Source organism: Budorcas taxicolor, chromosome 11, assembly GCF_023091745.1.
Source record: "Budorcas taxicolor isolate Tak-1 chromosome 11, Takin1.1, whole genome shotgun sequence".
NCBI lineage: Eukaryota > Metazoa > Chordata > Mammalia > Artiodactyla > Bovidae > Budorcas > Budorcas taxicolor.
Genome location: NC_068920.1, coordinates 132,341,245 through 132,358,400, shown reverse-complemented (window position 1 = coordinate 132,358,400; position 17,156 = coordinate 132,341,245). Strand labels below are relative to the sequence as shown.

The 17,156-nt window shown below is 53.0% G+C and overlaps 1 protein-coding gene across 1 annotated transcript in view; it reads left to right on the top strand.

The window, feature by feature from the left end:
• Positions 1-3,225: 3,225 nt before the first annotated feature.
• The window catches only part of KCNK3 (potassium two pore domain channel subfamily K member 3), a 36,644-nt gene continuing 22,713 nt past the window's right edge, over positions 3,226-17,156 (top strand). The window contains exon 1 of the mRNA XM_052649447.1: positions 3,226-3,508. Coding sequence (XP_052505407.1) covers positions 3,226-3,508 — 283 coding nt within the window. The remainder of the gene's footprint in view (positions 3,509-17,156) is intronic.

The following is a 17,156-nucleotide window of genomic DNA, read 5'->3' as shown; positions in this document are numbered from 1 at the left end:
GGGGTTACTCAGAAACTTCAACTGGTCCCTCCTCCTTAAAAGAGGGAAGGGAGGAAGGGCAGGAGGAGAAGACCTAGGCTGCCTTCCTGGGCTCCAGGGGCACTGGGCTCCTCTGTTGGCAGGAGTCCTGTCTCAAGCATAATGGGAGATAGTAGGAAAAACTCAAGACATGGCACAGATATCCTGGACCCCCTACTCACTACGTGACCTCAGTTTCCTCATCAGTAACATGAGAAGGTTAGGCTAGATGATCTCTAAAGGTCTTTCCGGTTCTGAAGTACTGTGAGAACAAAGCTTCATCATAATTAATAATAAATGCCTTGCCCCTAAAGAGAGCTTTTTCCCTTTTCCAAAGCTCTTTCCCTATAATATCACCTTTCATCTGCGCAGAAGTCTGGCCTGGCAGCCAGAGGTGAACAGACCCTGGACACCTAGCCTTTCACACTGAAAACCAGACCTGGTAAACCACTTGCTCCTCTAGGCTGACTTAGGGGGAACTGGCTTCTGGGGTGGTTATTTAGGTGGAACCTAACTTGTGCCTCCACCCCTGGGAAGCCAGGAAAGGCAATGCTTTTCTTCCAAAGGGCCAGAAGATGCCAAGAGGGAAACTCTGCAATAGGCTGAGTTCAGGGCCAAAGGGGCAGGACCAGAAAGTTTGTGGCAGATCAAAGAACCTGATGCAACCCAAAGAACTTTGAGGGGAGGAGGAGGGGACAAAGTCTAATCAATAGGGCCCTCCTACCAGGCTCTGGTCAGAGATCCGAGTCTTAGGGGAGAAGTTATACAGCCTCATACTGTCTGATTTGTATACATTTGATCTGATCAAATTTTAGTTGCCATGGGGCAACTAAACCCACACACTGCAACTATTGAGCCTGAACACCTCCACTAGAGAGAAACCTGCACACCACAACGAAGAGCCCATGTGTTGCAACTGAGACACAACACAGCCAAAATATAAATAAATGCTACACTTTAAAAAGTAATAAGGTAACGCCCCCTTTTAAAAAAGAAAGACATCCTTGGATGTGCCCAGAGCTTAGGAATGGGGTAGAATATAAATGTGGAAAATAAGCACAGGGAACCCTACTCAATACTCTGTAAGAGCTTATAACAGAAAAGAATCTTAAAAAGGTGGTTATATGTATATGTATTACTGATTTGATCCCTTACAACAATCTGTTCAAGAGCTAGTATAAGTAGCTATCCCATTTACAGTGTGGGGAAAAAATGAGGCTCGAAGAGTTATGGAGAAGAACATGGGCCTGGGACGTAGAAGGAAGGCTCTTCCCAGTTGCATGCCCTTGAGGGATTCTCTGTACTGCCTTTGGCCTCAGTTTCCTCATCTATAAAATGGACAGAACTATTCCTTCCTTTCAGGATTGTGGTAAAGACTAGAGATAGTGAATGTAACAAGCTTCATCTGATACACAGCAGATGCTCGATACATACTTGTTGAATGAATGGAGGAAGGAATGGATAGGTTGGTGGCCCTCCTGGGAGAAGCAGTGTAGTGAGTGACCCACAGTGACAGTCAGCCCAGGATGTGGGTTGATGGTACTCCTGCTTCTGGCTGGCTGCCTCCTGAGCCCACCCTCAGTCAGGGGCCCTGGGGCCTCTCCCATGTCTCTCCTCGTGGCCCATGCCAGGGTCCTGTGAAAGACTTTTTGACCCTCCTTGGCAGCAGAATTCGCATTCCAATCATTCTGCTCACTCAGCCCATCCAAGTCTGGAGTTGTCTGGAGCTAAGCAGGCTTGGGATCATCTGCTGTGACACCTCATCGAGGAGATAAGGAAGCGAGACTCTGAGAGGGGCAGTGACACCTCGCCTGGGTCCCACATCCTGCACTCCTCTCTGCCACTGCACCATGTTGACAAATGAAAAATCTAAGGCATAGGAGGAGGTCTCCTGGCTCCTCCTCCAGGTGGTCAGGGAACCTTCTGCTCTGGGCCCCTTACCTGTCCTATTCCAGCTAGATCCCAGTTCTGTGGGGATGCCCCATGGTGGTGTCCAGTGCCATCCCTGGCAGCCCAGCCTGAACCCAGCCTGGTCAGCTGGTGCAGGACAGAGGCCTTAGATGTCAAGCCTGTCCTTGATGGCCCCTGGGGAGTGGAACAGGGCACTTAGGACTGGGTGCCACTATCCCATGCTACCAGCCTGTGCTTCCTCATCCAGTTCCAGGCGCTGTGCTAACCCGGGAAGGGACACATTTCACGAGAGCGGGGCTTTCCCTTGGGTGTTGGCCCATGCAAGCCCTGGTCCACAGCTGTGCCCTTCTGTTGCTAAGACAGCCAGCAGCTTGGCACAGGGGAGGGCCTCTGGCCTGGGAGGCGGGAAAGCTTGGCTGAGTCCAAGTGCTGACGCCAACTCACCGTGTGCCCTCACACGTCACTGGACCTCTCTGGTCTCCGTTTCCTCATCCACATAGTGGAGGGCAGCACCGCAAGGCCCAGGGTCCAGTCCAGCTATTCCCTTTGGTGGAGGGATGGGACTGGGGTGGGGTAGGGGCTTGATCTACCCGGTTCCTTTCCCCTTCCCTTGCTTTTCCTTTTCTGAGGCATCAGTTCATCTCCAGCTGTCCAGGTCTCTCTGTCTCCCATTTGCGGCTCTTTCCGTTTCCATCTTTCCCTCTGTACCTCTCTCACTCTGTATTTTTCTGCCTGCCTCCTCTTTCTCTGTGTCTATGAGCCTCCCTCTGGTTTCATCTCCTTGTCCGTCACACCCTCCTCTGCCTCTGTTTCCTCTCTCTCTTGCTCTGTAGTTACATGCGTTTGTCTGTCTACTTATCTTTTTCTGGGTCTCTTCCCTCTCGCCCGCGCGCGCTCTCTCTCTCTGTGTCCTGCCCGGTCTCTCCGTGGCTCTCCCGCTTGCTCCCCCTCCCCTCCCCCTCCGCCAGCCCCCCTCCTCCCTCCCTCGGCGCGTCTCCCCAGTCCTTATTTGGCTGGGCGGGAGGGCTGGCGGGAGGAGGCGGCCTGCGGGCGGGGGGCGGGGGGCGGGAGCGGGGCCGGGCGGAGGAGGGCGGTGGGTGGTGCTGAAGGGACAGCTCCGCGGCGGCAGCGGCGGCGTTGGCGGCGGCGGCCCCGGGGCGCGCGGAGTGGGTGCCCGGCGCGCGGAGCGGCGAGCGCAGCCATGCCCCAGGCCGCCTCCGGGGCAGCAGCAGCGGCGGCCGGGGCCGGGGCGCGGGCCAGGGGCGCCGGGGGGCCGGCGGCGGCCCGGGCGGGACGATGAAGCGGCAGAACGTGCGCACGCTGGCGCTCATCGTGTGCACCTTCACCTACCTGCTGGTGGGCGCCGCGGTCTTCGACGCGCTCGAGTCGGAGCCGGAGATGATCGAGCGGCAGCGGCTGGAGCTGCGGCAGCAGGAGCTGCGAGCGCGCTACAACCTCAGCCAGGGCGGCTACGAGGAGCTCGAGCGCGTCGTGCTGCGCCTCAAGCCGCACAAGGCCGGCGTGCAGTGGCGCTTCGCCGGCTCCTTCTACTTCGCCATCACCGTCATCACCACCATCGGTAACTACTCGCCGGGCGGGGGGCGGGGACCAGGGGGCTGGGCGCCAGGTTTTGGGGGAATCCGGAGCCGACTGTGGCTGGGGAATTCCCCCCGGAGAGGGTCTAGGCGCAGAATCCCGCGCTCTCAGAAACCCGAGTTCAGCCTGGCGTGTCTGCTCCGCGGGGACAGGGCTCGGGGGAGGCGTCGAATCCTGGCTCCGGACTTGACTCTCCGGCAGGGCCAGCCCTAACTTGTCCCTGCCAGGCTGCGAGAGGGCCCCAGGGGACTCTGAAGTGTGTGAGAGGGGCAGGAACGGCCAGCGGAGGCTGAGGAGGAGGGGTGTGGCCGGGTCGGGCCCTGGAGCAGGGCGCCGAGTGTAAGCGGTGGAGATCGCTGGGCTCCACCGTGTTTCTGCACATGGGCTCTCGGATCCCAGTGTGTCCACACCGGCTGGGGCTCTAGGGAGACGTGTGGGCGCAGGTACTTGGCACTCCGAGGCACAGCGGGCCACTCGGGTGTCTGAAATACTCCATAACTGTGGCTATGAGTACTGCTTGGGGTGTGTGTGTGTGTGTGTGTGTGTGTGTGTGTGTGTGTGTGTGTCTATGCGTGTGTGTGCCCAGCTCCAGGAGTTTAGGCTGTGCCAACCAGTGCCTTTAATTTTCTTAGGGCAGCAGACCTGGTGCTCGAAACCAGATCCAGCCCTGTCTGCCTTCTTTACTGCTGTCCCGGGAAGACAGTCACCTCATAGGAATGGCCCCAGTTCCCTTCTTCCAGCCAGGGCAGACCATGGTGTAGGAGGCCACACACACTCTGGCTCTCTCACAATATAGGCACAGGTGCACACACAGGTGCACACACAAGCGCACAAACGGACATCCAGGAAAGAATCTCCAGTGAGGCCCTCGATGTACTGTTCAAGTGTTCAAACACGAATGAACACTGTGTCCACCCCCAAGACCCCAAGACTACAATTCCAGCTCAGCTCCATCACTTTTCCCACTGTATGACCTTGGGCAGGTCCCTTCCCCTGCCTGAGTCTCAAGTTCACCTCCAGACAACGAGGGGTTGGCTGAAATGATCTCAAGGGCTCCTCCCAGTCCACCTCCCTCCAGAGCTCATTGGGATGCTTCCAGGAGCTGTTTCCTCCATCTTTCCCATCCCTGCTTCTCTCCCTGGTCCCCCTCCTAACCTTGGCTGAGCTCCCAGGGGCTCGTTGCCATTTGGCATAGCCCATAACAAGATGGCAGTGTTTTCCTGGGAGTCAACAGGAGTGGAGAGGGGTAAAAAGCAGTACTGGACACTGTGCCTGCAGTTCGTCCACTGCAGGATCGCCCTGACATCCCGCTGCTGTCTGGAGACCACAGGGAGCTATGCTACATGGTTTCTGGAAGATGAAGGAAAGGACCCCAGGAGTGAACGTGGCCCAAATGGGGGCACTTCTGCTTCCTGCTGATCCTGGGAATTTGGGGCAGGTTGGTCAGACTCCGGTCTGCCCAAAGAGGAGCCTGCTTTCCTGGGAAGGACCAGACTGGGTTTGGTTTGGGGTTTCTTCCCCTCTCCCACCTCCCAGTCACCTGCCAGGGTTTCAGGAGCATTGAACATCCTTAAATCACCCCCTTCTCTCTCCACATATCTCACCCTTGGTGTTTGCCTCCATCTTTCTCAGTACCTTGGTCCCCAGCCCCACAGTAACTTACCTCCTTACCTCCAGCCTCATCCTCCCTCAGAGCAAGCTCACAAAGACAATGCTACCAGAAAGAATTTCCCCAAAGCACAGCTCTGACTATACTGATTCCTTTCTCAGAAGCCCTCAATGGTCCCCTGCTTCCCCTGCAATCCATAATCCCATGCTCCTTATCCCAAATTTTAAGGACCTTGTGCCTGGCTCCAATTTCTATGTCCAACTTAATTTCTCACTTCTTACTTACATGATCTCTTCACTGCAGCCCAACTGTCCCCTGAGAATACCTGAAGTGTGCCTGTATGGTTTGCCTTTTCCTCTGTCTTCTATTTATCTTGTCTAAGCTAACCTTCCAGGTCCAGTTCAAACCCCACCTCCTCCCTGAAGTCTTCCAGACGATCCCAGGCCACTGCTCTGGATGACTGCAGGACTTGCTGTCAGGAAGACCTGAGTGGCACAGTGTAGGCTGCTTTGCATGGCTATTTACATTTCAGGAGGAGTATTTCGTCTCTTTAACCACAGGAGGTGTAATTAACCTCCATGTTGGTAGGGCCCTGTGGGTCCCATCTTTTTGCTCCTAGTACCAGCACAGTACCCAGTAATACACAGAAGCACTCACAGAACGCTATTGATGGGTTTAAGGTGTGCAGACATGAGAGGGCATCATCCTTCCTCCTCTCCCGTTCCTGCCATTCCCCAAAGTGCTTGTAGTCCTCACCAAGAAAGATGCTAAAAGCTGGGGGCAGAGGCAGACAGTGTGGTTGTGGTGATTATTTATTTATAAGGTGCTTGGCAAGAGGAGAGAGCATCAAAGCACAACCCTAATTCTGTGGGGGCCCCAGACTGGCACTGCCTACTCTGCCCCACCCAGTCATTCCTGGCTTTTTGTCACCTCTCACTCTGGCTATGCCACCTGGCTGGAAGCTGTCCATATGGGCTCAGGTCTAAGAAAATTCTCTGTGGGCTGTGATCGGATGGTTGGAAAGGGCCCTACATTAGACTGATCTTGACTCAAAACCCAAAGGCAGCAGTCTGTGTCCACTTGACCACTTTGGGGACCCAAATATGTCTCCCCGGGGACCAGGAATCCTACTGGAATAGAATGATGACAAAATTTCCCATTCATTCATTGTGTTAGTGTTCACAATGTGCTCTCATCTCATCTCTTAAGTCTCAGCCTTCATAGCTCAGGGAAGTTGCCAGGGCAGGTACTGTTAGATCCCTTGTGCAGATGAAGGCATAGAGGCTCAGGAAGGGGAAAGGACTCCCCCAAAGTCACGCAGCTGGTGAGCAGCAGAGTTAGAGCAAGAAGCTGGGACTTCTGATTCGAAGCCCAGTGTTCCTTCCCCTGCCAGTTTCTTGGCTGCTTCCTCTGCCTCCATATGCCGTGAAACCCAGAGCCAGCTGGGACTGGCATGGCCAAGACATGCTTAGTGATGCCAGCTTGTAGGGTGGTCGTGAGCAGCCCTGATTGGTTGAAGGTCAGCAGGGTCTGAGTTAGTCATTCACCTGGTTAGTCACAGTCTCCACTGACTTCAAGGATTCCTCCAGCTCCTTCATCCCTAGTCTCCCAGACAGGAAACCCTTCCTTTGTTGGGCCCTAAGTTCATCAAATGCAAACAGAAACACTTTCCTGGGAAAGCTTAACCTCCCTAGCTGTTGAGTCATTAGTCTCCTCCGGGGCCCCAGCCTCCTCTATTCATAGCCCAGAGGCTGTCAGAGCAGGAAGGGACCTTGAGATCAGCTGGTGCCACCCCCTTTTCTTAGTGAGAAGAAACCAAAGAGGTGATGGGAGTGGGGTAGCCAAAACTGACTCCCAGGCCCCCACTCCTCCAGCTTGCGCAAACTGCTTCTTTATTAATATTATTATTATTTACAGCAGCAACTGCAACAATAATAATGGCAGCCACCTCTTATTAACTACTCTTTGGCAAGCTTCAGTCGTGTCCAACTCTTTGTGACCCTATGGACTCCCCTGTCCAGGGAATTCTCCAAACAAGAATACCAGAGTGGGTTGCCATGCCCTCCTCCAGGGGATCTTCCCCACCAGTGGATCAAACCATGTCCCTTGTGTCTCCTGGATTGGCAGACGGGTTCTTTTACCACTAGCACCATCTGGGAAGCCTCACGCTGCCTCTTTATTTATTTATCTATTTATCATTATTAACAGCAGCAACAGCAACATTAACAATGGCAGCCATCTCTTAATAACTCCTCTTTGGCAAGCTGTATACACTTCATTGGAGAAGGAAATGTCAACCCACTCCAGTATTCTCGCCTGGAAAATCCCATGGACAGAGGAGCCTGGTGGGCTGCAGTCCATGGGGTTGCAGAGTCAGACACGACAGAGCAACTAACACACATATATTTCATTTGCAGTCCCTCATTCAATTCTTTCACCAGCCCTTCAGGATGAGCATTATTATCCCCATTTCTCAGCAAAGGAGCCTAAGGCTCTGAGTGTCAGTGACTCACCATAGCCTTGTGACTTGAATGTATGAATCTAGTGGCGCCTCTCTGATTCCCATGCCCTTGGATTTTTTGCCAATTTTTTTCTCTGTTTCAAGAACCCAGCCCAGACCTTGTTTCTTGGGGATGCTAAGTAGCCAAGATTTGTCTCTTCCCCCTGGCAAAATCTCCCCAGAATGAGAGGGCCTCTTGCTCCAGTATGCTACAGCCAGCCTCTACTCCCTGATGCCTGGATCCCTGACCAACCCAGACTACGTGGCACAGTTGTGTGACCAACCCAGACAGGCCCTCCTGGAGGCTGTCATGGGCTCACAGGAGCCCGTTCTCCCACTGCAGGCCCCTGGAATCCTTGTGGCTCTAAGACAACAAGAGACAAGGTGATTGATTAGCTAGCGAAGGTGGGATGGAAAACCTGTTCTCCTTTCTCCCCAGCTTCCAGCCTGTTCTCAGCAGGACACAGGCTCCTAAGGCTCACCACGTGGCCTGGGAATCCTTAGACTGTGAATTCAAGCAGGGGGCTCATGAGGGAACCTGAACTTCTTACACCTTTCCAAGAAGGAAGAAAATACAGAAGTGACCTACCACCCCCAAAAATCCCAGAGTCCTCAATAAAAGTGTGAAAGGAGACATTAGCAGGCATCCAGACACCCATAGAGGTGAGTGACTTGCCCAAGTTCACACAGCAAGTTGCAGATACAACCCTTGGATGCCCAGAGTGAAGATCTCTGTGTCACTCCAGCCTGTTTTCCTCATAAGCCCCTGCATCATCCTGTCTGCTTCTCACTCGGCTATTCCCAACCTCTCTTGACTTACCATGGGGATGGAGGGCTAGCTCAGCCGGAAATGGTTCTGCTGTCCACTCAGTCAGTACTTCCGTCCTCCCTGCCCATGGACCACCCCACTACTTCGACTGCACAGCCTTTCCTGGGGGTGGTGTAGGAACATGGGTGCTGTCTTAGAAGCCTGGGTGCCTGGGTTCATCTGTCAACCCCCATGTCCACTTACCACCTCCACCCCCTGCTACTAGCTACATGACTTTGGACAAGTTACTTGGTCTCTCTGAACTCGTTTTGTCATTTACAAAACAGGAGAATAATATCAGCCTCCTAGGATTAAATGGGCTAATGTAAAGGAAGTGCCTGGTAGCGAGTATATACTTAACAAACAGTATCTACAGTTGTAAGTGTTATTAATATTATTGCTTGTGTATTATCCTTTTTCCTACAGAAGGGAACCGCTCTGTTTCCCAAGGATTACTATGACCGCAGCTACCCCTACTCCTTCCTAACAAGTGGGGACAGTGGGACTGGGGACCAGAACCTGCCACATCCTTCCCTTCATCCTCCTAATCCCAATCCCCCATCCCAGCTTCCCAGGTCCTTGCTCATGCTTGGAGTCTGCCTGATATCCAGGCTCAGGGGCCATGCTCCTTTCTATGAGCAGACAGACTCTGTAGCAAACCAGTCAGGGAGAGTGAGGAGACCCCATCCTAGACTGGAACAGGAGACAAAAGTTCCAGTTCCACTAAGCTCAGTTGCTGGTCTCCTCTGGCCATCAGTTTCTTCATTCACAAAGTGGGCATATTTGATCAGAGGTCCTTCTGGCCATCATGCCTCCTGCCTGCAGTCCAATTCCCACACATTCTGGTTGGAGGCTGGAGACATGGAAGGCATGTGGGCAAGAATGGGACAGAAATAGAAGACACATGCCTGGCCATAGTGTGGACAGGACACACACAATAAGTATTTTCAAAGAAAACATAAACAAGCACAGATGAATGCAGTGCAAATCACCACCATAAACAGCTTTCAGCTGGCAGCACAAACGGTAAATCTGTGAGTTGATTTTGTAATTTAAAAAAAAGTAAAAACGATTTCCCTGCCGACAGCCAGCAGCCAGGGAAGAGACCCAGCTCTGATTGAGATGGTGATGGGTTTAGGCAAACCTCAACAGAGACCCAGGATGGGCACTCCGTCCTTCCCGCTCCATCCCCGCCTGGATGCAGGGAACTGACCTGTGTCTGTAACATGTCAGGCACTCTATGACAGTAACAGGGCTTACACACCCAGGGCTCTATCTTGTCACGGAATTGGGCAGCTGCCTGCTCCCCACGGAGCCTCTGCCCTCTTCTCTGTATAAACCTCACAAATGGTGGAGGGTGGGTACCAGGGTCGCGCAGGGCATTCAGCTGTGACCTCAGCTTCAGGATATCACGACCCAGGACGGACTGATCATTTAGCCCAGAGAGAAATCAGAATGTTAGCTCTCTCATTTAACAGTGTGGAAACTGAACTTCTGAGTGGAGGAGAAGGGAGCCCTATTTCCTGACACCTCTTTCCATGTTGTTCGCCCCCTCTTCACTTCCCCGGCTCACAGAGAACAAAGCAGACTGCCAACCGGCCTGTCCTGCTTGCCTGGAGTCCCCTGCTGACTCCCCTGTTACTCTCTGGTCCTCAGAGAGTGCATGACAAATGCTTTTTTGTGGCTGTGGAAAGAGTAGTCACTGGCCCAGCTGATGTGGCCGGCTCCCAGTCTGTCCACACTTCCCCGTTGTCCAGAAACTGCCCATACTCAGGTGGCTCCCAGGTGGCTCAGGAGACCTGCCCCTCACCTGGAGCCACTCCACGCTGCTACTGCTGCAGGCACACCTCCACTGTCCCGTTTCCAGAGCTGACCTGTGGCCCCTGGGACTCCTACAAGCGGGGCCAACATCCCAAGTTTCCCCTTCACCAGAGTGGCTCCTTACCACCCCTGCTTCCCACTCCCACTTCCTTCAGTGACACAAAAGGATGCGTTCGTGAGGGAATCGTGGAGGCAGGGAATACAAGGCAGGAGCCTGGCCTGGGAGCTAGAAACTAAGTTCTTTCTCTCTCTTTAGACAAATTCTTCTCTCCCTCTCTCTGTCTCTCCCTGCTACCCTCCTACTCATGGGAGACACAGGCATGACCCTGGTGGGCCTTGGTCTCCCCATCTGTACAGAGCAACTGTTCCCCAGGGGGAATTGGAGAAGGCTCGCTCAGCAATTCAGAATTATCTAGGTTAATAGTTCCCCAATGGTCTTCTTTGATAACTGGGTTGGCCTTGTTTAAATGCAGATTCTGAACCAGTAGGTCTGGAGTGGGGCTGAGAGTCGACAGTTCTCACAAGGCCCCCAAAGGACTGCTGATGCTCTTGACTCACAGTCTATGCTTTGAGTAGCAAGGATCGCAATAACCTGGAGACCTGACTTCTGAGGATAGGCATGAGTTAGGGACTGTGGTTTTAAGAACAAGGTTGTGTAGGACTGGAAAAATCCTTAGGAATCTGATCCTGGAATGTCCGAGTCAATGGTCTCAGAGCTGGTAGTCTCTCCTCTGAGGCTGGGGCAGGGCTATGATTCACCCCAGAAGCAGCTGCAGGGTCACCTGTAGCAGAGCTCAGTGAGAGAAACACAAGCAACAGGGGTTATATATTAAGAGATGGATTGCAAGGAATTGGATTATGCAGTGGTAGTGGCGGGCTAGGCGAGTGAAATCCATAGAGCAGGACATTGGAAGGACAGGCTGGAACTCCATCCAGCTTGGGCTGAAGCTACTGTTCACAGGCAGAGTTTCTTCTTCTTCAGGAGAGTCTTCACTCATCTTTTATGGAATTTCAACTGATCGATTCAGGTCCACCCAGTAATCTAGGATAATCTCCCTTAAGTCAACTGATTATGGACTTGAATCACATCTACAAAATGCCTTCAGAGCAACCTCTGGAGCAGTACTTGATTGAAAAGCTCAAAACCTTAGCCAAGTTGACTCATCAGAAAGATCATCATATACCTCCCATTTATCACTCTGGGAGCTGCAATTAGTAACTTTTGAGGTTCTTGCCAACTCTGAGATGCTTTGATTCTTGATCTTCAAAAGGGCAGCCTGGAGACTTAGAGAACCCAAAGTGGAGCTCATCACGTCCTAGGGGCTCCCAGACCCTCTGGATCACCTTCCAAATGGCACGGACCTTAGCCTTCATTTTAGGTTTACCAGACTTCATTCAGTTTCCTAAAAATTGTTGAGATCGCCTGAGATCTTCTATCAGACGCTATACCAGGCACTAAGAGAATAGAAGGGCTTCCCTGGTGGTTCAGACAGTAAATAATCCACCTGCAATGCAGGAGACCTGGGTTTGATCCCTGGGTCAGGAAAGATCCCCTGGAGAAGGGAATGGCTACCCACTCCAGTATTCTTGTCTGGAGAATTCCATGGACTGAGGAGCCTGGCAGGCTACAGTCCATGGCTGTAGAGTCGGACAGAGAGTCGGACATGGCTGAGCTACTGAGTATACAGCGCAAGAGAATAGAAAACTAGATCCAGGTCCCTCCCCAAGGAGCCCTTGGTCCAGTGGAATGCTGAAACCACAAGATGAATGGTTATATTCGGGGATCTTCTTGGTACAGGGATCAAGCCCGTATCTCCCACATTGGCAGGCAGACTTGTTTTTTATCACCGAGCCACCACAGAAGCTCAAATGCTAGTGGAGAGACTCAGAATAAGAAGCTGAGAAGGCTTCCTGGAGCAGGTAGTACTTGAAGAAGGCTTGAATGAAGAATGAGAACTCTGGTAGGTGAAGATTGTCAGTGAGAGAGTTCCAGGGTAAGGAAGAAGCATGCGACAGGCTGGGATCATAACTGTGCCCTGGGGAAGGTGTAGGGAAGCAGTTTTAGAGGGGGCTGAGTTCTGGACTCTTGCAGGTGGACTTGATTTGATGGGTACTGGAGGACAGAAGTGACAGACCCCAACCTGTGTTACCCCCTGGATCCTGACCAGGGCTCAGGATGGGATGCCTCTTTGATCCTAATTGAACCACCAGGTACCTCCATCATGCCAGTTGAATCAGTGAGTCACCTCAATTGAACTAGTTGAACCAGAGGGTAATGGCAACCTGAATCCTGATTGTCTGACTTCAGCCCCACCCTGGTCACCCAGCAGACCTCAGCCAGCCCCCATGAAGTGCTTGTACCTCTTCTCCTCTCCACGCTTCCTTTTCTGGGGCAAAAGTCCACTCTGAAGCCTAGGACAAACCCAGGCTTATGGATGGTGTTCAGGGGACAGCACTGAGCTGAAGGAGATAATATTGTCACCCACTGCTATGTGGACATTTTCTGCAGAGACCACCCCAGGGCCCTGTTCCCGGACCCCTTCATCTCTGCTTGAGGCTCCATGGCTTGGCATGGACTCAGTGTCCCTCTTTAGGAATGTGCAGGGCCTCTCCTGACCACAGCTCCAGTGCAGAAATAACCATCCGAGAAACATCCGGAGAAGCGCATTCCAGCCGGCTGGCCACAGGACTGGCTAGGGGCTCTCTCCGGAGACCCAAACTGTCAGGCCCTGGTGAAACAGCCTGGAGAGAGCGACCCCAGGCCTCACGGAGTGCTCTTAGTTCCGTGCATTGAACAGGATGGAAACCTGAGATTAGAGATGAACATAGAGTGGTGGTTCTCAAGAATAGCCAGCGAATGAGCCAGAGGCCTGGTTGGGGGTACCTCGGGCAATCCACCTACTCCCCCCTCCCCCGTTTGCAGAGGGAGGGCAGGGAAGATGGACCCTGTGAGCTGAGTAGAAAGCCTGTTCCCAGGAAAGTAGTTGTTTAGAGTCAGAACAATGGGCGTCCAGGCCCTGCCCCTCAGGAGAGAAAGCATTAGGCCTAAGCTAAGCCCAGGAGGCTGGTAGTTTTAAAAACTCCCCTGGTGAGGGGAATCTGAAGGTTTGGGAAGCATGGTTTGGGAAGCATGGGAGAGAAGAGAGTTTATTTGAATCAGCATTCTGTACTCGGAAGACTGGGCCACTTGCCAGCCACAGCTAGCATTTTCTTTCTGGATTTCCTTGGTACTTGAGAAACAGTCAAGGGGCAGCTGAGGAAGAATCTTTGAAGTTCACAATCTTTGGAGTTCCTAGGGTGAGCCAGGTGGCAGTGACACTATGCGTCAGTGCATGGCTCCAGGAGAAGGATGTATCCCACTCCCCCCAGAGGAGAAGGGGACTGAGAATGTCTCAGTGGGAGTCCTGGGACAGGAGGTGGCTCCTCTGTGGCTTAGCTCTCAAATGACCCTAGGGAAGGGGGTCAGCCCAGAAGAGCCCCCTCAGCTCTGTGAGCATCTTTCACCCAGGAACAGATACCATTTGGCCCGGCTGAGCCAGGGTGAGCCCATCTTCAGCATGACCCTACATCATCAATTTTCTAACAGGAGGGTCAGACAGAGGAAAAAACCCTCTGGGGTCCACCTCCTGGCGGGGCCAGAGAAAGAGAAACCTGGACCCAAACTTAGTGGCAGCTCCCCTTCCCTTGGGTGCTGTGCCCAGCTCTGTGCCCCAGAGTCCTAAGCACTCATCTTCCCCAGGCACCAAAGAGGACTTGATGCCCCCTCTCTGCCCCTTAGGATCATCCACTGAATTCATGGAGGTGGGCTACATGTTGTTTCTTGGAGCTGTGACTGATGACATTGCAGGGCTGAGCTAAGGAAAGTGGGGGACACAGACCCCTCCAGTGTTGCTCTGTTCCTACCTGGCTGTAAGATACACAGCAAGTCACATCCCACCCTGGCCTTGTTTGCAAGGGACTGGGCTGGTGGTGTCTAAGCCCTTATGCTTGGACTGTCTCTGCTCCAGCTCAGCCAGGACCTACTCCAGCCTGCACTTCCAACCCCTCGTGAGATGCTCACTACCCAGGATTATGCTCTTGTCCCCACTTCACCCCGTGATGGCTGAGCCCTGGAGGGACTTCCTCTGGGTCCATTCCCAAGAATAGAGCCTTGTACAGGACCTCCAAGTCACCCCTTTCTGGAAACAGCATTTCTGACTGTGGCTGCAGCCTTGCTTATCAGCAGAGCAAGTCCACTGCCCCAGCCCCTGGGACAGCTGGAATGCGGGAGCCTCCCACCCAGAAAGTAGGGGGGGCCTGCTAACAGCTGGCAGCTCCCATAGTAGTCAGGGATGGGATTCAGGAGGGAAAAATGATGCTGAGAGCAGGCTGACCTCAGCCAGAACTCTCGGGCAGGAGGGTAGCCAGGAGAGAGGCTGAGACAGTCTTTCCTGTCAGGTTGCCCCTGGGCCTGAGCTGGTCCTACAGTCCAGACCCTCAGCTAGCTCAGAGGCTTCCAGGGCCTTAGAAGCTAAGGTCCTGCTCACAGACCAACCTTCCACACCCCACCTAGACCTGCTAGACCTCTGAGCTGCTGGGGTGAGCCCCGTGGGTCCTCATAATGGTGTGCTACCTCAAAATATCCATGGAACATTACATGATGACTATAGAGCATACAGGCCAACAAGCACCTTCCCCAGCCTTTGACTGGAATGGCATCAGGTCAGGGTGCTGATGCCAGCAAACTCATGCCCCATAAGGGCTCAGCTTGGCAATGGATGGCATTACCGCAATTCCTGGGTCCTTTGGATTCTTTGAAAATCATCAGTTTGGCACAGCTCTTCTCTCCTCCAGATGAGAAGACTGAGACCAGAGCAGGGTGCAGGGGGAGAGTCCTGCCCCAGCCACCAGCAGTTCAATATCAGAGCCAGTCCTCAAACCCAGCCCTCCTGACTCTTTCTACTCCCTTGGCACCCTCACAGTCATTCCTCCATTCTCTTTCTTTTTCTGAGCATCCTCCATGTGTTAGGCACCACTCCAGGCCCCAGGGACTCAGCCCTGGTCCTCATGGTGCCTACATTTCAGAGGAGGCAGATAGTCGAAAAACTAAATTATGTGATTACAAAAAACGTCATCTCAATGGTGACAAGTGCCAGGAGTCAGGAAAACAGGAGAATGGGGTAGAGAGCGATGGAAAGGAGGAATGGACCATCTGGGGACGCCTTCCAGAGCTTGGTATGTTCGAGGAACAGGAGTATTAATGGCCGTGTGGCTGCAGCACATTGAACAAAGAGATGCAGGCATGGGAAGGGCTGGATCCCGCAGGGCCCTGGAAGCCATGGTGAAGAATTGGATTTTACTTTTAAGTGTCACTGGAAAGTTGTAAGCGGGGTTGTGGTGGGATATGACTTAAATTTTTTACCAGTTCCCTCTGGCTGCTGGAGGTCAGCTGGCTGTAGTACAAGAGGGAAGCTGGGAGACCAGCCAGGCTGCAGCTGAGCAGCTTAAAAAAGACAGAATGGTGGTGGGTAGGACTCAGGTGGAGATTGAGGAGACTGCAGAGAGAGGTGGATGGAGGGTGTGTTTTCAAGACAGAGTTGGCCTGACCTGTTGATGGATAGGATGTACGCACTGTAGGAAGGAGGGAGCCAGAGGGCTATGGGAGTAGGGGGAAGGGAATAATCAATGATAGTCTTTGACCTGAGCAACTGAGTGAAGTTACCTTTTACTGAGCATTTACTGAGATGGGAAATAAAATCCAGAGAGCAAATGTTTGTTAAAGAGATGAAATTCCAGACTTCTTGTTTTAGACACAGAGGTTAATTTTGAGATGCTTATTACAAATCCATGACAGCAGTTAGACAGACAAGTCTACCAGCTCAAGGGAGAGGTCAAAGCTGAGATATAAATTTAGGTCTTATCAGATGGAAATAATATTTAGAGTCAGGCAGCTTGATGAGATCAACTGGGGAGAAGGAAGACTGAGAGAGAAGAGTCCAGCACAGACCCTTCCTCCAGCACTGGGAGGGTAAAGCAAGGAAAGGGACCTGACAGGACACTGGAGGGATCCTGGGGAGTGTAGGGTCCCAGGGCCAGGAGGCCTTGTTTCAGGAGAGAGGATTGTCGGCTGAGCCCACTACTGCTGGGTGATCAAGTCAAAAGACCACAGAGACAACCAGTGTGTTTGACCATGTGGTGACCACTGGGGACACGGACCATGAAAACATGGTGTAACATTCGACACCTTGTTCCTGGAACGTGGGAAGGAAAGAGCGGTAGGCGCATCCATTGTATCTGACCAGCCTGAATTGGAACAGAGGGGCCTGATTCCAGGAGAAGCAGGGAGAAAACAAACAATATCCCAGCTCCCCATTTTTAGACCTTTTCATAAATGCTTTACAAAGTTCCTGCAGAGGCCCATGAGGTAGTCATCATTATGTCCATTATGCAAATGAGGGCCAAGGTCTAGCCAGATTATTGGCTCAGGGCACCCAGCCAGGGACCTGAGTCCAGGCCTGTCTGACCTCAAAGCCCCAGCCCATCGTGCAGTAGCCCCCACCCCCAACTCCCTCTCTGCCTGCCTCTCCCCTGTTACTCCTTCCCTCCTCCCCTCCCATCCATCCATGTCCTTTGATCATTTCTGTCAGCTTCCAGCAATCTTGGCTTCTGCCTCCCGCCGCCAGGAAAGCTCTGCTTTTTCTCTTTGATCCCACATGACTGTCCTCGTCTTCGGTCTCTGCTGGGCCCGGTGTCCCCTCCTCCCTGTCGCTTCAGGATGTGCCGACAGTGGAGGGGATCTGCAAGAGTTACCGGTAGCCTTGCGGGAACAGGGTCTGTGGGATGGGAGCGTGGCTCCTGCTTTTCTGACCGCCATTGGGGAAAGAGCCTGGGGGGTGTTTGGGCCTGACTGGGCT